This window comes from Pinus tabuliformis, chromosome 8 (assembly GCF_031772625.1).
Source record: "Pinus tabuliformis cultivar Carrire ecotype Pingquan chromosome 8, CPIR1, whole genome shotgun sequence".
In the NCBI taxonomy this organism is placed as follows: domain Eukaryota; kingdom Viridiplantae; phylum Streptophyta; class Pinopsida; order Pinales; family Pinaceae; genus Pinus; species Pinus tabuliformis.
This window is the reverse complement of record NC_142294.1, coordinates 620,357,571-620,383,878: the sequence shown is the minus strand read 5'-3', so window position 1 is coordinate 620,383,878 and position 26,308 is coordinate 620,357,571. Positions and strand designations below refer to the sequence as shown.

At 36.4% G+C, this 26,308-nt stretch overlaps 1 protein-coding gene across 1 annotated transcript; it reads right to left on the bottom strand.

Annotated features, from left to right (window-relative positions):
* Positions 1 to 823: 823 nt before the first annotated feature.
* Positions 824 to 22,499, bottom strand: LOC149237032 (ecotropic viral integration site protein). Its single transcript, XM_089372559.1, has 3 exons — positions 22,345 to 22,499; positions 1,389 to 1,496; positions 824 to 1,246 (listed from the first exon to the last, which is right to left on the bottom strand). Exons 1-3 carry the CDS (start codon positions 22,405 to 22,407, stop codon positions 1,022 to 1,024), a joined length of 396 nt encoding a protein of 131 aa, XP_089228685.1. The 5' UTR covers positions 22,408 to 22,499; the 3' UTR covers positions 824 to 1,021.
* Positions 22,500 to 26,308: the final 3,809 nt, after the last annotated feature.

Sequence of the window (26,308 nt, the reverse complement as noted above, 5' to 3'; positions counted from 1 at the left end):
TGGCACATCCAAGGCAGTGCAGGAATGTTTATGTAATGATTTTCAGACTGCTAGAAAAATATTAAAACGTAAAGTGCAGAAAAGGAATTGAAATGAAGTGGACAGATCAATATAGAATAGAATGCAACCTGGAGTGTAACAGGAGAGAGTAAGTGATCATGATCCAATGTATTGGAGTTATTTATATATTTACCATACCTATTACCAAATTGGCCATAACTCTTGTTTGTGATAACATTTATTATATAATATTATTAGGTAAATTACATGTCATATATTAACAAGTGACATTTTGTGTCTCGGAAAGTCTCCTGTCACCGCAAAAATTTCCCCTTAGTTATGACTCATCTCCAACATTCTGAGATTATTTTGGTCTTTACAAGAAATGCCTTTCACAAGAGCAAGTGTTTCCTATCAACCAGAAATTGCCTGGATCATGCAAATGCAGATCTATAAACACTTCTGCCAAGATTCTGAATTTCATGATTCCAAGAGAATTCTGAGTAAAGAGCATCACCCCTGTGAGGCAATTTCTGTTGCAAACCCTCTTTAACTGAATAATATAAAGACATGAGACCAATTCATGAAATCTTGTTATACCTTCATCCGCTGGAATGTGATCAAATCAAGCACCATATCACATATTTAAACTTTAAAGCAATGTCCATCCAATTTCTCAACATCACATAGAGAAACATAAGATCATAAAATTAGATTTTAATTGAATGCCCTAATGAAAAAAAAGAAGAATAAGGAGTAGGCAGACTTGACAAAATATGGAATTGTTAAAAGCTTCCTTCGAAAGAAAGCACAGTGGACTCAATTTCCTGTAGAAAAATGGAAGCATCAATTAAGTCTCCAATTAAGCTTTTGATCTGATCTAGTGTGGCCAAAAAAATTACAATTTTCAAAGCATAAATATATCACATTATGGAAGAATACTTTTACTGTGTAAAACCCACGAAGTACTGAACATATATAATAACATCTTCAAAGTTTGGATTAGTATTACAGAGAGGTCTTAGCCATTAATTCCATTATTTGAAGTGTCTTGCTCCTCTGCAGTGACAGAAGCTGCAAATGCCTGACGCTCCTCAGTGGTAGCAGTGATGACAGGCATCCATAGATCTGCAGTTCCACTTAAAAGGCTCTGTACTTCTAGATCTGCTGGAGATGATGAAGACAATAATTCATCAATAGATTCTAACTTGGCTGACATCCTGTCCAATTCCTTGGCTATTTCAAGCTACAAGAAATGAGAACGAGTTCAATATTAGATAGCAACTTGCAAAAGAGGAAGAAAAAGTCATGCTAGATAGTCAATGAAACCCTTATAAAGGCTGAAGAACTGAATCCATCTAATTCAAAAAAGGAAAGTCACACCCTGCCTCATCTGGTTGCTTTGATGATATTGAAGGTACTTTGGTAGTCTCCAATTCAAGAGCCTTAATTTTCGATCTCAATTCAGTCTCTGGTTGATTGGTTTCATCTTCCACCTGTGCGCAAGCAATCAAATGAGTAATTCTAAATTCTAAAAATCATCATGCTGGAGACTTTCTTTCAGCAGTGACAAATGCCACAATCAATATTATATAGATCACAACATTGCATTCACCAAAAACTAGACAAGCTTAACAAAACTTCAAAACTTTTTAGTATTTTGAGGAACTTACACTGTTGCATTCGCATAAAGCCCCCGACTTCAAATTTGTCAGTTACAAGGGTCTCCATGGTTCTAAAACTGAGATCATTAAAATTCTAAGTATCAATGAATAACACTTTTGGTTCCCATATTTTCCCGAGAATTATCTAAAATGGTTATCTGTATATAGATTTACAGATAAGATGGTCCAAATACTGCTAGAGCTTGACAATTAGAGGAGACTAGATGGCAAACTTCATATGGAAATTAACAATCGACATAGAGATATGTTCAAATTTTTTCTTGTCAATCACAAAGACTAGAAAGACCATTCAAATTGGAGAAAGAATGTTGTTTAAATCCTGCCAGAGACAGTAATGAACCCATAGTAATATGCATGGCCAAACAACTAATGCCTCCATGGAGCGTGGACACTTGGATGTCAAAGAATTACTGAAAATAATGTTGGAATCATGCCAACAATTAAAAGAAAACTATACTGTAAGGTTCGAAATTTACATCAAGTAAATATTTGGTAGTTTGTATAACCGATGGCAGTTCATATATGATTCCAACTTATAGATATATCTATGTAGCTCAAGAGATAAATTGTGGTTGAATGCCTGATTGTAATTTTTCTTCTTGATTAATACCAATAGACTGAATCATGGCACAGAGGAAGAGTGGGTCGACTACATCCACTGAGTATCAAGACAAGGGTTTATAATTTATTACAAACTCACATAGAGGAGGATTGCATCCATTGAGATTGTGTGGGCCATACAAGACTATTTTTTGTCAGCTGATCGTGAGACTGCCGTATTGAGCTGTGGACATATCCGCAAAGGAAGGGACGAGTCTGTTTAGTGTTAATGGGGCCCACTGGGACCCATTTCAATCCCATGCATAGCAGTGTGGCCCACAGACCACGTTGAAGGTGTCCAGCCTATTGGAGAAGGAGATCTTCACGACTTGGTTGTTGAAGCTTATGATCTTACTCCTAAAAACCAATGTTTTTAAGTTAGACCCTAGATCAAAGAAGTGGTCTTTGTTGGTTATGATGTAGTTAAGGGATATATATTGTGCAATCCTACTGCCCACAAAATCATCATTAGCAGAGATATAGCATTTGATGAATCCCGCCTCATTAAATTAGATATTGTAAGAGTTAATTTGAAACAGGAACAATTACCACTAAATCAACAATTTCAATTGGAGACTCAACCATCTACAGAAGCTAGGAAGCAGGAAGAAGATTATGATGATAAAGACGCTGTGGTTATTGAACATATATAGGAAAATGTGAAAATTTCACAGCCAAAACCAAGAGGACATACTTGGGACAAATCCTCTTGAGAGGTAATACCAATTTTGTTTCGTCTATTGCTTTGATTACTAAAGTTGGAAATCTTCTTAGTATCAGGAAGCAATAGATAATATTGATAATGCTAAATATGGAAGATCACAATGAAAGAAGAAATGGAGGCCTTGGATAAAAATAAAACCTAGGACCTCATAGAACTTCCAAAAGATAGAAAGTTGATGAGTGTAACTGGGTCTACAAATTAAAGAAGTGTGTTGATGGTAAAGTTGAAAGATATAAAGCTAAACTGGTAGCAAATGGTTATTTTCAGATGGAAGGTATTGATTTCCATGAGATCTTTTCACCAAAAGCTAAGCTTGTATTTGTATTGTATTAGTACTAGTTGCTTTACAGTTTACTTGATCTAGAGTTAGAGCAGTTAGATGTTAAAATAACATTTTTACATGGAGCTTTAAATGAAGAAATATGCATGGAACAGTTAGAAGGATTATTTCAACATTGCAAAAGAAAGTTTGTTTACAAGCTCAAGAACCCACTGTATGGCCTGAAGCAATCTCCCTGGCAATGGTACAAGTTTGATTCCTTCATGGTGAGCCAAAATTATACTAGAAGTGAGTATGACCAATGTGTTTACTTCAAAAGCTTGAATGGTATATTCATTATCTTGGTGCTATATATTGACAATATGCTTGTTGCGAGCAAAAGCACGGATGAGATCAACAAGTTAAAGGCTCAGTTGGCTTGACTTTTGATATAACTTATAAGGATCTAGGAGCAGCAAAACAAATCTTGGGCATGGAAATTACACAGAGACGGGAAAAATGTTAATATTTGATTATCACAATATGAAGTATGTGGAGAAAATACTCAAAACTTGGTATGAATAATGTGAAACCTGTAAATACCCTTTAGCTTACCATTTTAATCTTTCTTCAGGTTTATGTCCTAGTAGTGAAGAAGAAAAGAATTATATGTCTCATGTTTCATATACCAATGCAACAGGAAGTTTGATCTGTGCGATGGTATGTACTAGACCATATATGTTGCTAGTAGATGCAATGCAAATCCAGGAAGAGAGCATTGGAAGGTAGTGAAATTGGTGCTTTGATATTTTAGAGGCACCAAGTGATTATTGCACTACCTTTAACTGTTACAATGATTTTGCCTGTGGTTATGTTGATTCAAATTTTGCAAGTGATTTGGACAAAAGATCTACTTCAGGTTATGTCTCTAATCTTCAAGGAGGATCTATTAGTTGGATTAAAAGCTTCAAGAAACAGTTGTTTTATCCACTACTAAGGAAAAATATATCATTGTCTCACATTCATGCAAGAAGGCAATTTGGTCGAGGGGTCTTTTGGGTAAGTTTGGAAGACGTTCTTGTATTTTGGAATAGTCAAAGTGTTATCCATTTGGCTACCAATCTAGTTTATCAATATAAGAGAATCTTTCTACCTTTCTGACTTTCTAACATGGTATTAGAGCTAAGGTGAAGAAGGAATGAAAAAGGCAGCTTGAAGGTCTATTGAAAGAAGGGTTAAGGAGGAAGGAACAAAAGAAGATCATTAAGGAAAGGATCATATAAGAAGAAAAGCCTACTATCTACATCAAGAAAAGAATACATAACAATGAAGACTGAAAATAAGCTAGAAGGAGCCTCCAACTACAGGGCATGGAAGAAGAGGATAGATCTTATTCTTGCTAAGCATAAAGTTTTGGATTTTGTTCAAGGAAAAGTTAAGAAACCTACAGATGATGCAGGAAAGGAAAAGTACATGGAAACTAACATCTTGGCCATGAATCTAATAATAGATGGAGTGAAGGACAATCTAATCCCATACATATCCAATATAGACTCTGCACAAGAAATGTATGAAACCCTCTCCAAGTTGTTTACCATCAAGAATATTGGTCAGATGGCTAGTCTCAAGAATGAACTAAGAACAATAAAGATGACAAAAGATGACACTATATCATCCTATTTTGTAAGGATCTCTAGAATAAGAGATGAACTCCAAGCTATTGATGAAGTTGTACCAGAGAAAGAACTCGTGATTGCTACACTACTAGGTCTACCAAAATCTTGGAGCTCTTTTGCATCAGGAATTAACAGTTGGAAAGATACACCAACCTTTGAACAAATGTGGAATGCATGCAGTCAAGAAGAAGCCTGCGTCTCATTAGTAAGTAACAAAAAGGAGGATGAAGAAAACAACACTTCAAATGCTTACTCTGCTCATCACAAGAAGAAGGGAGTATACAAGAAGTTCAAAGGACCAAAGAAGAAGGTTGATCTATCAAAGATTGAATGTTATAATTGTCATAAGATGGGACACTACAAAAGTCAATGTCCTGAAAATCCAAGGAATAAGAAGAGAGAAAAATAACATGCAACTGTTGTCGATGAAGCTCCACCTAAGGAGAACAAGACTGAAGAATCCAAAGTCAAACACTTATACTATTGAGTCTTCTCTTACATATCCTTCTAAGGCTACTATTTCAAGTTTTGCAATGTTTTCTTTTATGTTCTGATTTCTGGTGTTTGTAGATCTAATATATCTTGTTAGAACTTTTTGGATTGTATAAGTTGTAGGTATCCCTCAGGAAGACTAGATTAAGAGGGAGCCTTCACCCTTTTACCAAAAGATAAGTATATTGCTCTTTGTTTCATTTTCCATGTTTGGTTTCCTCCTCACATCGAGATTTGTTTGTATTGTATACTCGTAACCTTTTTTCTTTATATTTTTGTTGGTAGGAAAGCTTCCAGAATACACAAAGGTTATGGAGGAAACTTCAAAGGATAGACTTGAGTCATGAAAGAAGCTTTGTTGAAAGGAAGCCCTTCAAAATGATACTTTACATAACTCAATCATCTCGTTTTCTTTAGTATAACTCAGTCATTTCATTTCATTCATAGTTTAGTTATTTCATAGCTTGATAATCTTGTTTTCACTTTACTTTTGCAAAGGTATGTCTTAGACTACAAGTTTTGTTGCAAAAGATATGATCATTCTCACTTGAAATTTACTTTATATTACTTACTGACATCTTTATATCTAGGGTTTTGAATAATAAATATTCTTGTTAGGGTGATTAATCTTTAGATTTAATCTACCTTTATCATACTATCTCTTGTTGTTCAATCATTTTAGTAAAACCCTAGCCTTTCAATGTTAAGGGTGTGTCAATAATGAAACCCTAGTCTACTTAGGGTTTGTTTAGATCATACAATATCCTATTCTCTTGATGTTTAGGGTTTTGGTATTGTTATGGTAAAACCCTAGCCTTTTCAGCGTTTATTGTTGATGTCTAGATTATATAATGAAACCCTAGATTTTTGGATTGGTGAATCAATGTTTATGAACATAACTCTTTTGATAGTTAAAGTAAGTTCCTAGGAATGAAACACTAGGTATATATTATTTTGTATGATCAAAACCGTAGCAGGATTAAAATTGTTGTATATCTAACTTCGATGTCTTGATGTTTGTATCTAGGGTTTACCTAGTAGATATTGATATGAGATGCTAGTGCATAATAATAAAACCTTATATATGTATATGTGAGTATGCTAACTTGATTGTTGATGATTTAGTTTTATTAATGAAATATAGGGTATATAACAAAACCCTAGTAGAATCTGTCATGAAATTTTAAAAGCATATTGTTGAAACCTTAGATGATTGGATTGATATCTTGATTAAGTTGTTGATATCTAAGGCTTTATGCCTCAAAGATGGAGACTAGGGTCTGTGACAAAACCCTAGCAAGTTGTTGAAGTCTAATATATAAAAGATGTGACCCTTGTTGATTATGAACCTAACTAAGTTTAGGTATTTCATGTCTAAAGCTTGAATGTTTTGATGCTTCCAATGTAATGACATGATTTTGATATAGTTAACTTCATGCTCCTATATATTTGTATTTGGTTGTACTTGTTATTAAAGTTTTGCAGGTACATAATCTTCAATATATTGAAGATGTTTGTAATTGAAAACGATAATAATGATGAGCATGATGAAGGAAGCTATAAGAATGATGAAGATGTTGAGCATGATGGAAAGAGGGAGTTAGTTGTGAGAACCTCGACGTTATTAAAGTTCGATAGATGATCATGTTGCCATGTGAAGGAATGATGAAGTTTTGGAAGGTCTAAATTATTTGATGAATTATTGATGCAAAAAGGAAGAACCTATGTGACTGAAAGAATAAGATAGTTAATGGACTTGTCCCCTAGTTACTTGGATAAAGGAAAGTGTATATCTCCTGAGTTGAGAGGGAGCTTGAAGAAAAATGAATGATTTGATGAAAAGGCCATAAGGATGTTTGAGATCGAAGAATAGTTGAAGCACTATTGATGGTTATTCATGATTGATAAAGTTGTTAACAAGACATGGATGTTTTTGGAAGAAGTGTTGAGGCTGAGTTTGGTGTTGGAAAAGTTGAAGTAAAGACTCCAACTAGATGTAATCTAAGCAGCATCAGAATGATTAAGGACCTCAAAGGTTTGTGCTAAATATGAAAGTTTATTACTGATTGGCGTTGTGTTTGTGCGGGATCTCTCCGTAAAAAGGTTAAACATTTGACGCATGCTTAGATTGGTAGATATATATCTGATTTAGTTGATTAGGAGAGATCAAGCATCTTGGGGCAACAAGATGCTTGGGAGGACATCTAGTCAGCCTATGTGTTGATGTCTAGATCCCGAAGTAGGGAGGGTGGCGTTGGTCTTGGAGCTCCGACCTTGGATACGCACCTAAATCCCATGCTTAATAAATAATTTTCTTTCATAGTTACATTCTTCAACACTTCCTCTTAACTAGGGAGATATTCATAATTACTATGAAAGAAAATTATTTATTAAGCATGGGTTTCATGCTTTATGATTTTAGTTTTAGGTCAAACCATCCATTGTAAGCTTCTAGGGTTTATGTCAAGAGTCATTGTCATCATGTAAAAGTCCCTTCTTGGGCTTTATCTATCAAAGAAGAAATTTATTTTGATATAAATTAGGTCATTTAGGCCTCACCTCCACCAAGTTGGCCTCAAAGAAGGATAAATTGGCCTCATCAAGGGAATTCAACCCCACAGATTCACTATATATTAACAATTATTCGACCTCATTCAAAGCACCAACCAACAAGTTCAATTCACAGTTGTTGGAGAAGAAAAGAAGGTGTGAAATTCAAGAAAGGAGAAAAACCCTAGCGAAGAAGAGGAAACACTAGCAAAGAAGTTTGGAGACCATTTTCTCTCTCTTATGATTCCCACGTGCGAAATTCTGGAGCTGCAGGAGGGCTGCAGTTGCAAACCTGAAGCTGCACCGAAATTCTAAAACAGTAGGGCTGAAATTTTGTCTTTGATGCTATGTTACCGGATCCGTGGGGCTAGGTAGTTGGATCCGCGGATCCCCGGATCAGATACGGATCCGGATCCGGATCCACTGGGATCCGCACTGTGCACTTTAAGAGTCACTTTCAAAAATAATGAACCTTTCGTAGTAAATAAATCCAAACCTACAAAATCATGTGTTCTATGGCGGCGGCTTGATCGATTCTGCAAATGAAGGTGCGTTGGTTGGACCAGTTGGGTAACAAAAGTCTGTCAGAACATATGTGCGTCAAACGATTATTGAAATGGGCATTTAACATATTATTTAACATTGATAAATGTCTGTCGGAACATATGTGTGTCACGCGATTGTTAGCCTCCAATTTCCACGTAAAATTATTTTGCCCACATAGCACTTAACGTGGATTTTAACTTCCCATCTCCCAAGTGTTTGGTCTCTGATACTTTATCTTATTAAATTTCTAATCCAATTCATTTTATAAATGAATCTAAATAGTTTTGTTCTTTAATTTAATTTATAATAATTAAATATTTTAAATTCCCAGCTCCCAAGAGTTTGGTCTCCGATACTTTATCTTGATAATTTATAATTCAATTCACTTTAATTTAATTTATAATAATTAAATATTTTAAATTCCCAGCTCCCAAGAGTTTGGTCTCCGATACTTTATCTTGATAATTTATAATTCAATTCACTTTATAAATGAATCTCAATAGTTTTGTTCTTTAATTTAATTTATAATAATTTTTTTTTAATAGGTAATTTATAAACTATAATAATAATAATTTTTATAATAGTTATTATTATGTTTTACGTTAATTATAAACTATTTAATTTGTATGAATACTTATTATTTAATACATAAATAATATATTAATTCTAAGCTTATTAATGGAATATATTAATTATTTTATATAAGTATTACATTTTACAAATATATATAAACTATATATTATAAAATTTATAATTCTTATTTTTAAAATTATAAAAAAAATATTTATATTATTTGTACTTGCTGTTTCCTTCGCGTATCCGGATCCTGACTTTTCAAAACATTGGCGGATCCGGATCCGAATCCGTATCCGTATCCGTATCCGTATCCGAATCCTGGTAACTTAGCTTTGATGTAGTATTATTGCAGTTGATCTTTGAAGCTTGGAAGGACAGCTTGAGGGCTGACTTTGTGGAGTGAGGAGGGTCTTTTAGTCTGGTCTAAGGTCTTGGATTGTCTCAAGTTTGATTTGAATCTGCCAGTGGAAGAGTTTAATTGGGTTTTCCCCTATAGAGGGATTTTAGCCCTGGTTGAGTGTCTATATCTAGTGTCGTTGATCTTCATGTTTTGATTTGATGATTGCTTGATGAAAAGAAGATAAAAGAACATAAAGAAAGTTAATAAGACTACAAGAATATCACAAGTAATTATCAATATAAGAGAATATTTCCAGTGTTGATAATATCGGTATCGGGAAAATATCGGCGAGGGTCCGGAAAATATCTTATCGGAAATATCGGCGAAAATATCGGCAAAATATCGGCAAATATCGGCAAGCATAAAAAATGCATAATATATTCATTTTTTTCAGATTTCTAAACATATAAAGCAATAACAACATGAACTAAACACATTGGCACATAAATATGAAGAAGGCATTGATATATATGATGTCAAATAGAAATGATACATCAAACTTCAAAGGCGATACCAAATCCTGCTGATCCCTGATAATTGTCCAATCAAGGACTCAAACAAAATAACATCACATATCCTGCTGACCCCAGGAGGTCATGCTGTCACTGGAGGTCTGGTTAGCTGGCTGCTGTATTGTGACAGTGTTATAAATTCCAGGTTGAGTGAGGGGTACAAGTGTAATGCACCCCCACTTTTCCCTCACTGCCCCCTGGCTATCAGCAGGTCATCTATGACAGCCCTGGGGATGTAGACCAAAGTTCAAACCAATTGAGAAGATACACACACACACAGCGACCTTTGTATGCTGCCCTTTTCTAAGCATCACACACACATGAAGATGGACACAAATAACTATTTCCACCTGAGTTGTAGAGCACCTCGCTTCTCTGTGTGCACAAATATTTTCAATCAAACAGAATCACTATTTAAAAACTAATTTTTACCGTGATTTCATATAACAATGGTGGGCAGAAAGAAAGGGAAGAAAACATCATTATTAAGCAAAGAAATCAGAAAACGTATTGTCTTATGTTTAAATGAAATAAACAAATTAAAACATCAATATCTCAAAACACTCTTCTCAAACAAAATGATAAATTGATAATACCTATTCAATCCTAATAGGCTAGCCGCTACACCAATCACAAGCAAGCTAACAACCCATATGGAGAAAGCTTCTAGCTCATTACTTTATTATTATTTTGTTGGGTTATGGATAAAGGCTATAAAAGAAGGCCTCTCCTTCACTTCCAAGTTGTGATTTCATGGGAAAAAGGCTCTACAATAGGTGCTGGAAACTGAGAACATTCTTGGGCAAAAATCAGAGTTTGTTGTGGAGATATGCAGAGCTGCTATGCTGTATTGTAAGGCAACTATTTGACATTTGAATCTACAATTTTCTGCTCTAATTTTATTGCTGTTCTAGTGTTTATAACTTTATTCCAGCAAGAAAAGAAGCTTAAGCCTTAAAGTAATAACATAAAAATATAACCATTTGTCATTTACATGACAACAAAACATGAAACCACATTCAGCCAAAAGAAAAATAAGAACATGGGCACGATTAAGCATGACCTTTGCTAGAACTCTCAAAGCATTCCAGTCTGACTCTTCGTGGATTCAACACTGCTTTGAACTATATGCAACATGTTATAAAACACTGGTTTACAACTGTGGTTTACAGTGTACACTGGTTTACGCTGTTGACTGGTTTGAAGTTAATGCATTGAAGAACATATGGCATTGACCTTCTACCAAATGCATTTGAAGACCATATCGCATTGCATAAGAATGAATGCTGGTGGCTTTGCATAGGAATGAACACATTGCATAGCAACATTGCATTATTGCTTGTATACCAATATAATGTGTTGCAGCGTTGCGTTGTATTATTGAACAGTGAAGACGTCGGGACTCGGACGATGTCGGATTCAATGTGAACGATTGAAGATTCATACCTTTTATGTTTTAAGCACCGGGTAAACCCTCCTTCGCAGCACCGACCGCCACCGGTTCCGTCTCACTCTCCAGCTCGCACGAAAACAAAGTGACGGGCATCGAAAACACAATAACCATTTTATAACCCGATTAAACCTAACCTGGCGATATTTACAGTCGTAGCGCGATATTTACGAAAATATCGCCGAAATTTCGGAATTCTCGCGAGAAATTAAAAACATGAAAATATCGCGCTATTTCGTGGCCGAAATTTCGTATCGCCGAAAATATCGCGATATTTGCGAATATCGCCGATATTTCGGCGATATTATCAACACTGAATATTTCTGCCTTTCTGATTTTCTAACAATGGGCGAACCGGCCGCAGAGGAGACACCGAGCTCAAGAGAGGGTTGCATCAACAGAGTTCGAGGGGGTCTAGTCAACAGGGTAGTTGTGAGACTGGGTCGTAGTGCCATCAAGATGAGAAATCAAGACGTCTAATCGAGTGACAAGTAGACTGTTTAGGCATTAGAGTTGGCAGAGTGTCAAAGCCAACAGGGGGTCAAGCGGCAGAAGCTATCTGCCACGACAGGCCTGAGCCAATAGTGGTCGATAGAGTATGGTACGAAGGGCAGCACTAGTAGGGTCTGCCATCAGGATTGGCAAAGGCAACCTCAGAGGGAGAGAGGAAGACTATACCAGTCGGGGGATTGGCAATGGATTATTTCATAGGTGTCTCAAATGACTGAGACAGACCCACGAAGGAGATCTTTGCAAATCTATAAATCATTAGTTTTCTTGTGAGCACTAAAAGGACTTAGTACAGGGGCCACAAGGAGGAAGTAGAATAGTGACAGAGAAAAAGTAGTGGGAAGCTCTGAAGGATAAGCTGCTAAGAAAGAGTCAACCTTCAGGTTTAGGTGGGGAGAAGCAATCAGCAAATTTCTCAAGAAGTTTTGTCAAGAAGGTCTCTTAGAATGAGATGACCTCATAGGATGTTCAGAAACACAAGGCTTCTAGGAAGTAAAAAAAGGGAGTAAGACTTTGAGGATGCTTCCAGACTAAGGGAAGGTTTACAGTTTAGAGGGAGCATCCATGGCAACAGATGCAGTTCCAAGATCAAATCCAGTTCCAGGGGGCAGAAGTACCTCTCTCGCTAAGAGGGAGTGTTGATATTTGTAGCTCATGTAGATACTTTTACACAAGCCTAAGTGTCTAGGCGAGTAAGAACTCACCCTAGATCTCCTTAGGACACTTGCTCAAATATGAACAAGTTGTTAATGTAACTTAGCCTAGGTTCAACTTAGGAAAAACACATAATTATTAGGTTAGCTAATTGAGCTAAAGTAAACTTACAAAAAATAAAGTAAACTACTTTAGTGACTGTGTTTTAGTCTCAATCATTGATCTCAAGTGAGGTGAGATCCAATCTCAGTCATCAATCACTTTGGAAGATATGGTTATGGATTTAGCTCAATGTACAGTTATGAAAGAAAGGCTAAAGAGAGGATAAGACAAACCATACAGTGCCACTAGCCTTTGAGAGAGATTTTCTCAAGGAGTTCGATACTCTGGTGTGTTGGGTTCAAGGAAGTTACGGGTGGGATGAAACATCAGAGATCCAGATTAGCCAAGGAGATCAAGGATCGATCTAAGGTTTGATCTACTCAATCAGATCCAAAGCATTGCATATCTATAATTTTCTCAATTGGGCTATTATCCTACTACGAGTGCCCAAATAAGTTCAAAATTGTAATGAAGAATTGTTGATTGGGCAGAATCTATTTGTGTTATTTTGATTGAGATTAGTTGTATGATTTTAGTTTTCACTAATTGTGTTAAAAATCTAATTGTGCATTTATTCAATAGATCTGCAATCTACTAGGTTAATGAATTGTCAGTGTTAGATTCAAGGAAAAATTAACACTCTCAACATTTTACCATAAAATATTTGTATTGTCTACGTACTTCGTTTGTTATCTTATGCCATTATTTATATGCAATTAATAGTTTATTCAAGCTCGTAAATACAACAAATAATGCTACTACAGATAAACACTATACTGTGGCTAGGATGTGGCCAAAGTTTTTCCATTTTCCTTTCCATAGAAAGAAAAGGAAAAGGTAATATGAGATATTGCATTCCCATAATAAATTTGAGTCTATTAATATCATTTAAATATTTGGACTTCCTCTGTTCTTCCAAACAAAGTCAACGATGATTTGAAGCCATCTGATACATATTGCATTGATGTGTACCTACAGAGGCTAAGACTGTTTTCACCTATTGGACACCTAATCTGTTAGGGTTGGTGCAGAGGTATTCCAACAGTAGTATAAGTCCATAAGACCTTTTGGAAGATGAAAACCAAGGGTTAGAACAAAAATCTCATGCATGCAAGAAGAAATAACACACATGCAACATTATATGCTTTCCTCTCATTGCATTCAAAAAGTTGTATGCTTCCTCCAGCTGACCACAATTAGGAGCCAACTTTTGCGTGTGATGTCCTTGAATTCTCTTGTTTCTTGTATTTTACCTTGAGGTGTAATTCAACTAATGAGAGAGTTGTATGTAACAATATTTGGTGCAGACCCTCATCTTTCCAACATTTTTGAAGATTCTAAAAACATCTTTGTTTTGACATCCGGAATTCCTTGTAATCCAACATTGAATTTTCACCAATGTTGTAATGTCAAGGGCTTACCCTTTAGCATCTTTGTATATGTATTTTATGATCTAGTACAAGTTTTGATGAAGTTTCAATGTTGTTGCCAATTGGTAGGTTTATGATACATTGGAAGTCTTCATGGATGGAACACCCTCTTCCCAAGTATATATGGATGCAATAAACAAGTTTTCCAAACAACTAAAAGATGAACGACATTCCATTCAATTGTTATTCCAACTCAATATCCATGTCATCTTTAACTTCTTCCGCACTGCTTGAAACAGATAACATTTCCTCAAGCACATTAGAAAATCAACTTACATAACACATCCATACAAAGGACTGCTATATGGATCAATCCATCTCTTGCGTCATGAGATACCTCTTGCCCCTGTTTTCCTTGTTCTTGTATTAAAGTTGGGCTTAAAGTTGATTTTAATAAACATATTAATTGCACCAGTGGACCTCTCAGAACTTACATTTCACCTTATGAATGGACTCAATAGAAAATGCTTTCAAATGACATAACAAGTGTTCCATGGCTACAATGTGGGGAAGTTGGTTGGCTGGAAGATATGTCAATGAAGCCTCTAAGAGGCAAGAAATGTTTGAAGTCAGAAAAAAGGACTCTTTCTTAAGTGAAACTTGGTGGGAGTGCAATTGAACCATATTTCAAATTGAGGTTGGAATGAGTTCTAGCTTCTCGAGTCTATCCCTTGGAATCTGAAGGAGGTTTTTTTACTCTTGAAATAGTGCAGCCCAGTCAACTTTGTATTGGAGCACTCAACCTTGAAGATGTTTTAACAATTAGTGCATTGAGCACGCACTATCACGTCATGTTCTTCTATTTTTGACTTTTCTTGTTTCCTTCTCCAAACTTCGGTGGACTTTCAGATAAATTGTGTTCTTTGATTTGTTTGGGAACCCATTTCATGTTGCTTCTGCAGTCCCATGCTATATGACCAATATTGTGACATTAATAGCATTCTACATTGAACTTAAATGGTAGAGACTAGAGTAGTTGATCTAAGATAGTCTTTGTAGTCATTCTTGTAGTATGCTCTACAATCTCTAGCTTTATGACCAAAATTAGTGCAATAATAACAATAACAAAGAAATAAGCTTTGATACCTTGATGAGTAGCATTCTTTTGACGATCTACTGAAGTGGTTTATCAAATGGTGACCTTTGACAACTGAGGATGTTATCTAATAATTGTGTACTCTTCATATCCTTGTGTAGTTTGTCAACTTCGTTTCTCAGAGAGACAATCTCTCTTTCAAACCTCTCACAATCTTCTTTTTTCTTTATTAGTTGGATCTTCAGTACTTCTTCTACTTTCTTTGCTTCTTCTAGCTGAACTTTTAGGGAGTTGACTTCTTCTTTGTGTCTCCTTTCTTCTTGGTGTAATTTTGCTTCAAGCTTACTAAAGTCCTTAGATATTTCTTCTTCTTAAAGCCTTAAGCGAACAACTTCTTCCTTTGTACGGTCAAGGTCTTGATCATTTTCTTCAAGCTCTTTATTTTCTTTTCTCACTATTTATTTCTTCTAGAGCAGTCATTAGTTTTGCTTCAAGATTTACTTCAGCCTTTTCTTCAACGTCTTTGTCATCTTCATTTTCTTTATGCTCTTGGTGTCTTCATCTACTTCCTTTGATTCATGATCATCCTTGTGCTCTTGTTCCACATGCTCTAGTTGCAGGCACAAAGCCAGATTCTTCATAGACCTTTTGTAGTTTTTCCCAAAGTCTTCTTGTTGAAGAACATTAACCCACCTTGCCTTTTATAGAATCTAATAGACCACTCAAAATTGCTTCCATTGCTTTTGTATTGTATTTTTTTATTCATGTGTAGTTGTGTCTCCAATAACAACTGATTCCCGTACTTCACAGCCAAGAGCCATCAAAAAGAACTGCATTTTGTTGCTCCATGACACATAATTTGTTCCATCCAACAATGGAGCTTTGCCAACCTACTTTACATCTGTTTTCATGACTACAGAGGAGACATCTTTAGAAGGTTTGGAGCCTTTCTTTCTCAATTTTTCCATTTGTGTTCTTAGGATCTACCTTCCAACTGATAGGTTGTGCTTGAAGGTATTGGCTCTGATACCAATTGTTGGAAATGCTGGGGGGGTGAATCAATGTTTTTTTACAATAATTATATTATCCCAGTTAAGATCATTAATTAAACCAGAACACAAGATGTACAACAAGAAAATAATTTTAGAGGACTCCAATTCTCTTATAAACAACTAGGCTCCAACTTGTACAATAAATTCTCCAAATTCTCCAAGGCTCCAAGCTTGGGTGAGAACTCCAATCCTCACTACAAATCCAAGCTCCAACTTGGTCTACTTGAGAATTCCAATCCTCAATCTCAATCCAGGCTCCAACCTGGTTATTCACAAGGCTCCAACCCTGTGTGAGGACTCCAATCCTCTAGGGCTCCAACCCTCTTAATCCAATTCAATTCTTCAAGGTGACTTCAATGCTTCTTCAATTCTTCCAAAGGCTTCTTCAACAAGTCTTGAAGGATGTCATCAACCAAGCTTCAAGGATGTCTCCAAGGGGTCTTTAAGATCAGCTTCAACAAATAGATCAGTTCCATGTCTGCAACAAGGGGTCTCCAAAACCACATCTATAGATGTCTTCAAGGTTCCTCTAAAAAGGGTGCTCCAAGATTTCCTTCACAACTGCTTCAAGATGTCTTCCCAATGAGTCTTCTAAGGTTGCTCCAACAAAGGTTTTAGGTCTGCTTTAGTAAAGCTTCAATAAGGCTGCTTCAGTAGCCCAAGTTATGTCCAAGAAAAGGTTTAAATTTTGTTCCCAACAAGGCTTTAAAGAATGCTTCAATAGTTCTCCAATGAAAGAACCAACAAGTCTTCAATCAATGCTTCACAAAAATGCTCCAAGCAATGCTTCAGAAGACTGTTCGCAATGGCTGCTTCTAGATTTGCTCCAAGGATGCTTCAGGGTCTGCTACTAGAATATCTTCAAAATGTCTTCAACAAATCTCTATTAAGGCTTCCTTAAGAGGTGAAGGTTGGCTCAAGAATAAGACCAAGGTCTTACACCAGCTCAACAAATTATCTTCTTAAGGATACCCCCTATTTCTCTTCCTTGTATTCTCTGCTTAGCCCACAAGGATCTCAATCCTGAGGTCAATATCCAGTCCTAACATTCCAATTACAGATGCCTCAACATGTAGCCCTGAACTCGCATACAACAGGCCTTAATTCCTTCGTTGTTCCTGAAGTAATCTCAGTCCTTGCTTGTCTTCGTTTCTAGCTCCAAGAGAGTCTCTCGGCCCTACCTTAAACAGAGGCAAAAATTCTACTCAACAAAGACTGCTCCAAGGCCAAATAGGTCTGTTCAAGAGGTTTACAAGGTCTGCTCCAAGACCGAGTAAGTCTGCTCAACAAGCCAAATTCTGCTCCACAAAAACGAGTTCTGTTCAAGAAATTTGTCTCTGGAATGAGGCACAAAAAGAGACGAAATTTGAGGTCTCCACAGGTCTGAACAAGGGTCAAAACAGAGGTCTGCACTGGCCTTGGACCCGAGCTATAGAGGCCTGAAAAAAGGTCTGCTATAGGTCTGAATAATGTTCAGAATTTACCTCAGGGCCAAGTTACAGAGGTATTCTTCTAGGGCTGAGGTTGCAGACTGTCAAGAGGTCGAGTTTTGTGGCACAGAGAGGTTTGTTACAAAGGCCAAAATCTTTGCCTTTGAGAGGTCTGCTCCAAGTGCTTTAGTTACAGTCTTCAGGGGCCAAAATCTCTTCACTAAACAAGGCAACAAATCCAGCAAACAAATGTCTCCAAAACATAACAGAGATATGCCAAAAAGTGATCCAAACAATCATAGAAAACCAGACGTAACAATCATGAGAAACTTGTTTTATCTTCTCTTTAAGTTCATGAGATATGAACTTGTCTTTCTTGCTCCAGGTCTGAGTTCCTTATCCTTGTTTTCCTTGGCCAAATTGGATGGATGAAATGGGCGAGCATAGCTCCTATTTATACTTGTTCGACCATAATTTGAAGAGACACATCCATTGGAGAGGGGTCAACCTCACTTCATGTAGACCAACTTATGTAGGCTTGAGAAAATATGGGTCTTCAACTTGTATATTCATTTTCTCTCCAACGAAGAGGAGTTAGGGGGCTATTAAATACTCATTTGAAAGGTCTTGATGTCCTCTTCTTTTCTTTCTTACTATGACATTGCTGGTATCTACTAGAAGCATACAAGGCTCATGAACTCACAAGCAGGCAGGATACTTGTGCTTTGATACCACTGTAAGGTCCTAGGGTAATTTTTTGTAGTAAATATGCCCAAGTGTTTCTTAGGATACTAGGGTTTCAACAAAATTTCTTGGAGCAGTTAATTTAACATAATCAATGTACCCTTCAATGAACAGAATTGACTTCTCAATAGAACAATAAAATCAGCAGAGAAATGTTACAATAGATCCAATCCTTCAATAACGCAGTAAAACAATCAATAACATGAAAGTTCAGCAGATCCACATCAATCCAATGTTATTGTTCAACACAGTATGAACTTCGTATGGTAATCATAGTAATACAAATCAACTTCCAACACTGTACAATCTAAGCGATGATAAACCTAGTCTACCTCAAACCCGCGATTTATTTTTGCTTTTACATTCTTCAACACTTCCTCTTAACTAGGGAGATATTCATAATTTACTATCAAAGAAAATTATTTATTAAGCATGGGTTTCATGCTTTATGATTTTAGTTTTAGGTCAAACCATCCATTGTAAGCTTCTAGGGTTTATGTCAAGAGTCATTGTCATCATGTAAAAGTCCCTTCTTAGGCTTTATCTATCAAAGAAGAAATTTATTTTGATATAAATTAGGTCATTTAGGCCTCTCCTCCACCAAGTTGGCCTCAAAGAAGGATAAGTTGGCCTCATCAAGGGAATTCAACCCCACAGATTCACTATATATTGACAGTTATTCGACCTCATTCAAAGCACCAACCAACAAGTTCAATTCACAGTTGTTGGAGAAGAAAAGAAGGTGCGAAATTCAAGAAAGGAGAAAAACCCTAGCGAAGAAGAGGAAACACTAGCAAAGAAGTTTGGAGACCATTTTCTCTCTCTTATGATTCCCACGTGCGAAATTCTGGAGCTGCAGGAGGGCTGCAGTTGCAAAACTGAAGCTGCGCCGAAATTCTAAAACAGTAGAGCTGAAATTTTGTCTTTGATGTAGTATTATTGCAGTTGATCTTTGAAGCTTGGAAGGACAGCTTGAGGGCTGACTTTGTGGAGTGAGGAGGGTCTTTTAGTCTGGTCTAAGGTCTTGGATTGTCTCAAGTTTGATTTGAATCTGCTAGTGGAAGAGTTTAACTGGGTTTTCCCCTATAGATGGATTTTAGCCCTGGTTGAGTGTCTATATCTAGTGTCGTTGATCTTCATGTTTTGATTTGATGATTGCTTGATGAAAAGAAGATAAAAGAACATAAAGAAAATTAATAAGACTACAAGAATATCACAAGTAACCCGCGATTTATTTTTGCTTTTACATTCTTCAACACTTCCTCTTAACTAAGGAGATATTCATAATTTACTATGAAAGAAAATTATTTATTAAGCATGGGTTTCATGCTTTATGATTTTAGTTTTAGGTCAAACCATCCATTGTAAGCTTCTCAATAGAACAATAAAATCAGCAGAGAAATGTTACAATAGATCCAATCCTTCAATAACGCAGTAAACCAATCAATAACATGAAAGTTCAGCAGATCCGCATCAATCCAATGTTATTGTTCAACACAATATGAACTTTGTATGTTAATCATAGTAATACAAATCAACTTCCAACACTGTACAATCTAAGCGATGATAAACCTAGTCTACCTCAAACCCGCGATTTATTTTTGCTTTTACATTCTTCAACACTTCCTCTTAACTAGGGAGATATTCATAATTTACTATGAAAGAAAATTATTTATTAAGCATGGGTTTCATGCTTTATGATTTTAGTTTTAGGTCAAACCATCCATTGACAGCTTGAGGGCTGACTTTGTGGAGTGAGGAGGGTCTTTTAGTCTGGTCTAAGGTCTTGGATTGTCTCAAGTTTGATTTGAATCTGCTAGTGGAAGAGTTTAACTGGGTTTTCCCCTATAGAGGGATTTTAGCCCTGGTTGAGTGCCTATATCTAGTGTCGTTGATCTTCATGTTTTGATTTGATGATTGCTTGATGAAAAGAAGATAAAAGAACATAAAGAAAGTTAATAAGACTACAAGAACATCACAAGTAACCCGCGATTTATTTTTGCTTTTACATTCTTCAACACTTCCTCTTAACTAGGGAGATATTCATAATTTACTATGAAAGAAAATTATTTATTAAGCATGGGTTTCATGCTTTATGATTTTAGTTTTAGGTCAAACCATCCATTGTAAGCTTCTCAATAGAACAATAAAATCAGCAGAGAAATGTTACAATAGATCCAATCCTTCAATAACGCAGTAAACCAATCAATAACATGAAAGTTCAGCAGATCCGCATCAATCCAATGTTATTGTTCAACACAGTATGAACTTCGTATGGTAATCATAGTAATACAAATCAACTTCCAACACTGTACAATCTAAGCGATGATAAACCTAGTCTACCTCAAACCCGCGATTTATTTTTGCTTTTAATGTGTTGTGTCTGTGACTTTATAAGTGCCCACATACTGTGATAAACCCTGGTCTGCTACAGGAGTCGAGTCTCAGGAAACTCGGTCTACGGAAGAGCCCTCTGGAACGCTTTGGTCTGTGGCAACTTTGTGGTCTTTTGCAGGAGCTGAACCTCAGGTACTCTGATCTGCAGAAGAATCATTCCAGAAAGGACGCAGTAAATACACTCGGACTGCCCAGGACGCCTCAAGACCAGTCTCGTGAGGCTTATCCTTGCTCAGAGTTCGGACAACTTGCCCATAACAACGTTGTCGTGCCACAAAGCTTGTTTACTGTCAATATAGGTGATCTACCTCAAGAAAATCCGAGGATTGCCACAAAGAAATTCGAGTATAATCATTCGCTATACTTCAGCAATTCAAACCTTCATCATAGACTTCGATTTCAGAATAAGATAAGAAAGATAAAAATGCAAAGAGATTTTACAAACTAGGGTGGAATCTTGCACCACTGAAATTGATAGAAATTGATAGGAGAGAAGGGGTCTTAAATCCTCATAGCTATAGCTCAAGAAACAAAAGATCTGATCCACAATTCAGGATGTCTCATTTGATCTCAACCCTCTTCTATTTAAATATTTTCCATGGGCTCCAACAATGTGAGGGGTTGTGTGTGCAAACCCTAATTCCGCGCCAGCCAAACCAATTTTTGCCCAATGTTGTGGCAACATTGGAAAATTTGGGTTTTTACAAGACTATAACCTACAGGGTCGGATAGGCCATTTCGTCCTCCATAAACCCTCAATTTGGAGAGGATATCACAGGACTGCTTAGCTTAAGAATTGTTTCATGGATTTGTTGGTAGTTGAATTCAGTTTACTTATCTACACATGCAAAGTAACTCGATTTGTTGGTAGTTGAATTCAATTTACTTATCTACACATGCAAAGTAACTCTTGAGTTGCTTTAAACTAACAAACCTTTAGTTTTTTTTCGGAAGCGCTTTACAGGAACATGGCCTGCGAGACTGCATTGCAAAGATCAGACTTCCTTTGAGTAACTGCAAATTTGGAAGGGTATCTATTCCACCAAATTTGCTTGACACGGCCCTTTCTCTCTGAACCTCGTGCTATATGTGTGGAGCAAACGACAGATAGGATGGGAACTTGGTGTATGGCTTAACACTGCGTTGACTTCACCAGTGAACCAATGTCCCACTGGCAGCCGACAGATATTTTATGAGATTAATATGAGAATCAGGTCACGCAAAACAGCGCTAAGAAATACAAAGCCCGTGAATTTGCTCCTTTCTAAACATGCAACAGCCCTTGAGAAAACCGCGAGCTTTCATTTGCAGACACGGTTAAAAATATAAAGACAGAATGAGGGATCCGTTACAGGAATTTGAAATAATTGGTATGATATTATCCTTCCAAAACTCTATGTCATCTGCCTTCTATATTGAATAGGAAACTATCGCAGAAAGAAATATCTAATTCTCCAAAATCACAAGCTTAATGCTTTCGCAATGTCACGGCCATGAAAATAAGCATTGCGTATATTACCTGGGTGAGAAGCTGATTGAGAAATTGGAAGAGTTGCCCATTGGCATCCTCTGCTGCTGCCATGGCCAAACTTTGAGCCCGAGATCGCTTGTGTTCCGATCTAATACTTCTGAGTTTGCTTGTGCTCCGATCTAATATTTTTATGTGTTATTTTGCGGATTTATATAGGATGTAGGGCCAACCATGGGGGCCATTCCATATTTACGCTGGTAGAGTTCCATATTGGAAAAGAGCATGTGATATTTTAAAGTTTAGTGATAAAAATAATAAAATAATAATAATAAAATCGTTGAGTTTAATAATAAAAATCCAAAAAAAATCGTTGTTATTATTTAATGTTTAATTAAAAGTTAAGATTAAATTTATTAATTTATTTATATTTTATAAATGGTAATATGTTATTATTTGAATTATTTAAAGGTTTATATTTTTATTCATATTACTGATTGTCAATTTTAAGATTAATTTTTTTAATTTTATTGTTTTTTATCATTTTCTTAATATAAAATGGTTTATTATTCATTTAATTTATATGATTAGGCTAGTTAATTGAGCATTATTTAATCCTAAAAATAAAAATATTTTTCCATGAAAATATTTTTATTGGATTAAAATAAAATAACATTAAAATAAAAATAGCTTTATGGTATGAAAATTCATGTTATTGACTCATGGTATTCATGCGGAATATAACCTATTTAAAGGGTGAAATTAAACCAATTTAGATTCATCTTAACTCTTGATCTACCAAGGGTAGAGAGGGATCAAATCTCTTGAGATGCAAACCTCTTTTAGAGTGAAAAGATATTTGATCCCTCTCGGTGCTTGGTAGATCTCGAGTTAAGATGGATCTAGGCTAGTAGTTCAACTTAAAACATAATATGTAATTAAAAGAACTGGTTAAAGGGTTATAAATGGTGTTTCAATACTTTGAAAGCATTTTGACATGTGGATTTACACATAGTATTATTTTTTGGATTCATTGTTTTGTATCACAACCACCAAAGTAGTATTACATAATCTGAATTCAAATAGTGAAGTAGTTGGGTGGTCTGATTGTTTTCAAAAACACAGTTTTTCAAATGTTGATGAAGTTGCATGGGAGTGGTTAGCTAACAAGTCTTCTCTTCTCCTCTTCCTTGAAAAAAAAAAATGTACATCTCTCCTCTGTTATAGGGTTCCCTGCTTCTATGAGAAACCCTAACTCATATAGCAGTATAAGACTCGTGCTCCATTATACAAATTTTCTTGCTCAAATATGGATGTCAAATCATGGGAGGATGTTTTAATATGAGAGAACCAACAAATGCCACCAAGATTCATCAAAACCCTAAAGTCAAAAATATCTTTGAAATTTGCACTTGGCTACGGTTCTTTGAAAGGTTGAGAGGTTATGATGTTGAAATTGCTTCGGAATTTGCCTCAAACATCTAACACCTTGAATGACATGAAATGATTACTATAGTCAAAAGTTTAACTATATATCTTGATGAGGATCTCATTAGCAGGGTCAGAACCCTTGTTGAGAAATGGCAACAAGAAATTCAAGTTTAATTTGTCCTTGAATTCAACTGAGAATTAAAATCGAATTCTATTCTCATAGCAACTTGTAAATAGTTAATTAAGTTTAATTAACTTAATTAGCTTAGGAATTTCAAGTTGGAAGTCTTTTTGTAGTCATGTATATGTTCTCCCTAAATTTTATGAGTCCAGGATGAGTTTAATTATGAGTTGTAATTAGATAACTCAGTTGACTGAGTTATGTTCAGTTAAATTAGTTCCAAATTGTTTGTGGAACTAATAAAGAGTTATCAGCCAATTGGTGCACTAATGCATTCACTAGTGCTACTCCAGTTAACTGAAGATTCCCTCATCAGAAACTCATGCATGTCAGTTCAGAGAAAGACTTAGTTGAGACTAGAGTGTAGGGACAGTGTACTGTCAATTTACTGAGTTGTATAGATCATGCATGCAATCAGGAACTGGACCTAGTTTGGATTGCGCAGTTTTGGATGCACTGGATTCCCATTAATATGGGCTATTCAGCCATAGGAATTGCGCAAGGAAATAGGGGCTTAGAGACGAGCGAAAGAGGCTAAGGTTTGGCTTGAGCTTGCTCGTGAGCTAGGAGATTGATCATACTAAGTGGTGGGATTGTTCTTGTGAGAACAAGAATTGTATTATAATCTTGGATTTATGATATATGCAATACAGATATCGAGGTTTTGAGCTGTGGCTTTCCCCAGATAAATATTGTGTTATGTGTCTTTGATTATCTTCCTCTTGTCGATTATTGTTTTCATCGATCTATTGGCTTCCGCTGGTTGAAAGTAGAAGTAGATTCTTGTCTTTTGCTTTAGTAAATTGCATGAGCTTGTGAATCTACAATATTTTCTACATGGTATCGAAGCTGAGAACAATATACTAGAGGAGATTTTGAAGTTTTGAGTTTTTGGTTACAGGTGAAATTCAAATTTGCAATACATACTTCAAGTTCGGCAGATGGCGTCCTATGGTTTGCGGCTCAAGTATGCCTTGGAAGGCAGCTCGAAATTTATAGCCTATAGGGATAGAATGGAGGTTGTGCTAGAGGATAATGGCTTGAAGGAATTCATTGATCAAGAAATTTCTAAGCCAACAACATCAGATGCACGGAATTTGGTCGAATGGAAGAATTGTGTGGCGAAGGCGAGGCGGATAATCCTTAAGGGAGTTCGAGACCACATTGTCTCGAGTCTCGATGACAAGGAAAATCCATATGCTATGTGGAAAACATTGACGGACTTGTATCAGAACAATAGTGACCAAAGGAAATTGGCACTAAAGGACAAACTTTGAAAAATCAAAATGGAGAAAAGCGAGACTATTCCAAAATACTTTACCAAGTTCACTCAATGTCGTGATGAACTTGGAAGTGTTGGAATCACAGTTGCCAAAGATGATATGGTGAGTCTTGCTATTCTAGGACTCCCAGAGGGTTGGCATAGTTATCAGGACTCTGTCAATGGTCAGGAGAAGCTGCTAGATTGGGAATGACTGTGGTCGGATTTGATGCAGGAGGAGATCAGGAGGAACACCAGGGATGGCTCTTCATCAAATATTGATGATGAAGAGAATTGTGTCTTAGCGATTAAGGCGAAGAAGGGGAAAGGGAAAGCTTCTCATTGCAAATTAGATCCTTATCATAGAGGTAAGAAGAAAGACATGGCGAAAGTTAAGTGCTTTCATTGTCATGAGCTGGGCCATTTTGCTACAAATTGTCCACTCAAGAAGTCCAAGAAGAAGTCCTCAAGAGGAGCGGTGAGTGAGGCTTTGGCCTCTCAATTCGAATTAGACTTTTCCCTCATTGCATGCATGGTGTCATCAATGACAGGAAGTGTATGGTACTTAGATAGTGGAGCTTCATTCCACATGACTGGAGACAAAGTGTTATTCAGTGACCTGGAGGAGAAAGATCTCTAGATGCATATAGAGATGGGTGATGACGGGAAGTATAGTGTTACTAGATTGGGCATGATTACTTCTCAGAGGGAGCATGGGGCTCCACTCACCTTTAAGCATGTTATGTATGTGCCCGGGTTGAAGAAGAAGTTGGTATCTGTTGCCATGCATGAGGATAGAGGCTTTGATGTGATCTTCTCGAAAGGAAAGGCGTTCCTTTGACACATAGCCACGGGTCAGGTAAACAATATAGGGATTCGGGTGAAGAATCTCTATAAGTTAGAGGTAGAGGAGTGTGTTTCTTTGAGCACAAAAGCAGAAAGGGTGAAAAGTCGAGATGTTGGCGAGTTATGGCACAAGCAATTGGGCCACTTGCATCATGGAGCTTTGAAGATATTGCAGTAGATCTCTACCGGTCTTCCCAAAGGTACGCTTGAGCAAGTTGATACATGAAAGGGGTGTACTTTGGGAAAATACACCAAGTCTTCCTTTCACGATAGAGATAGTTGAGCAGAGGCTATTC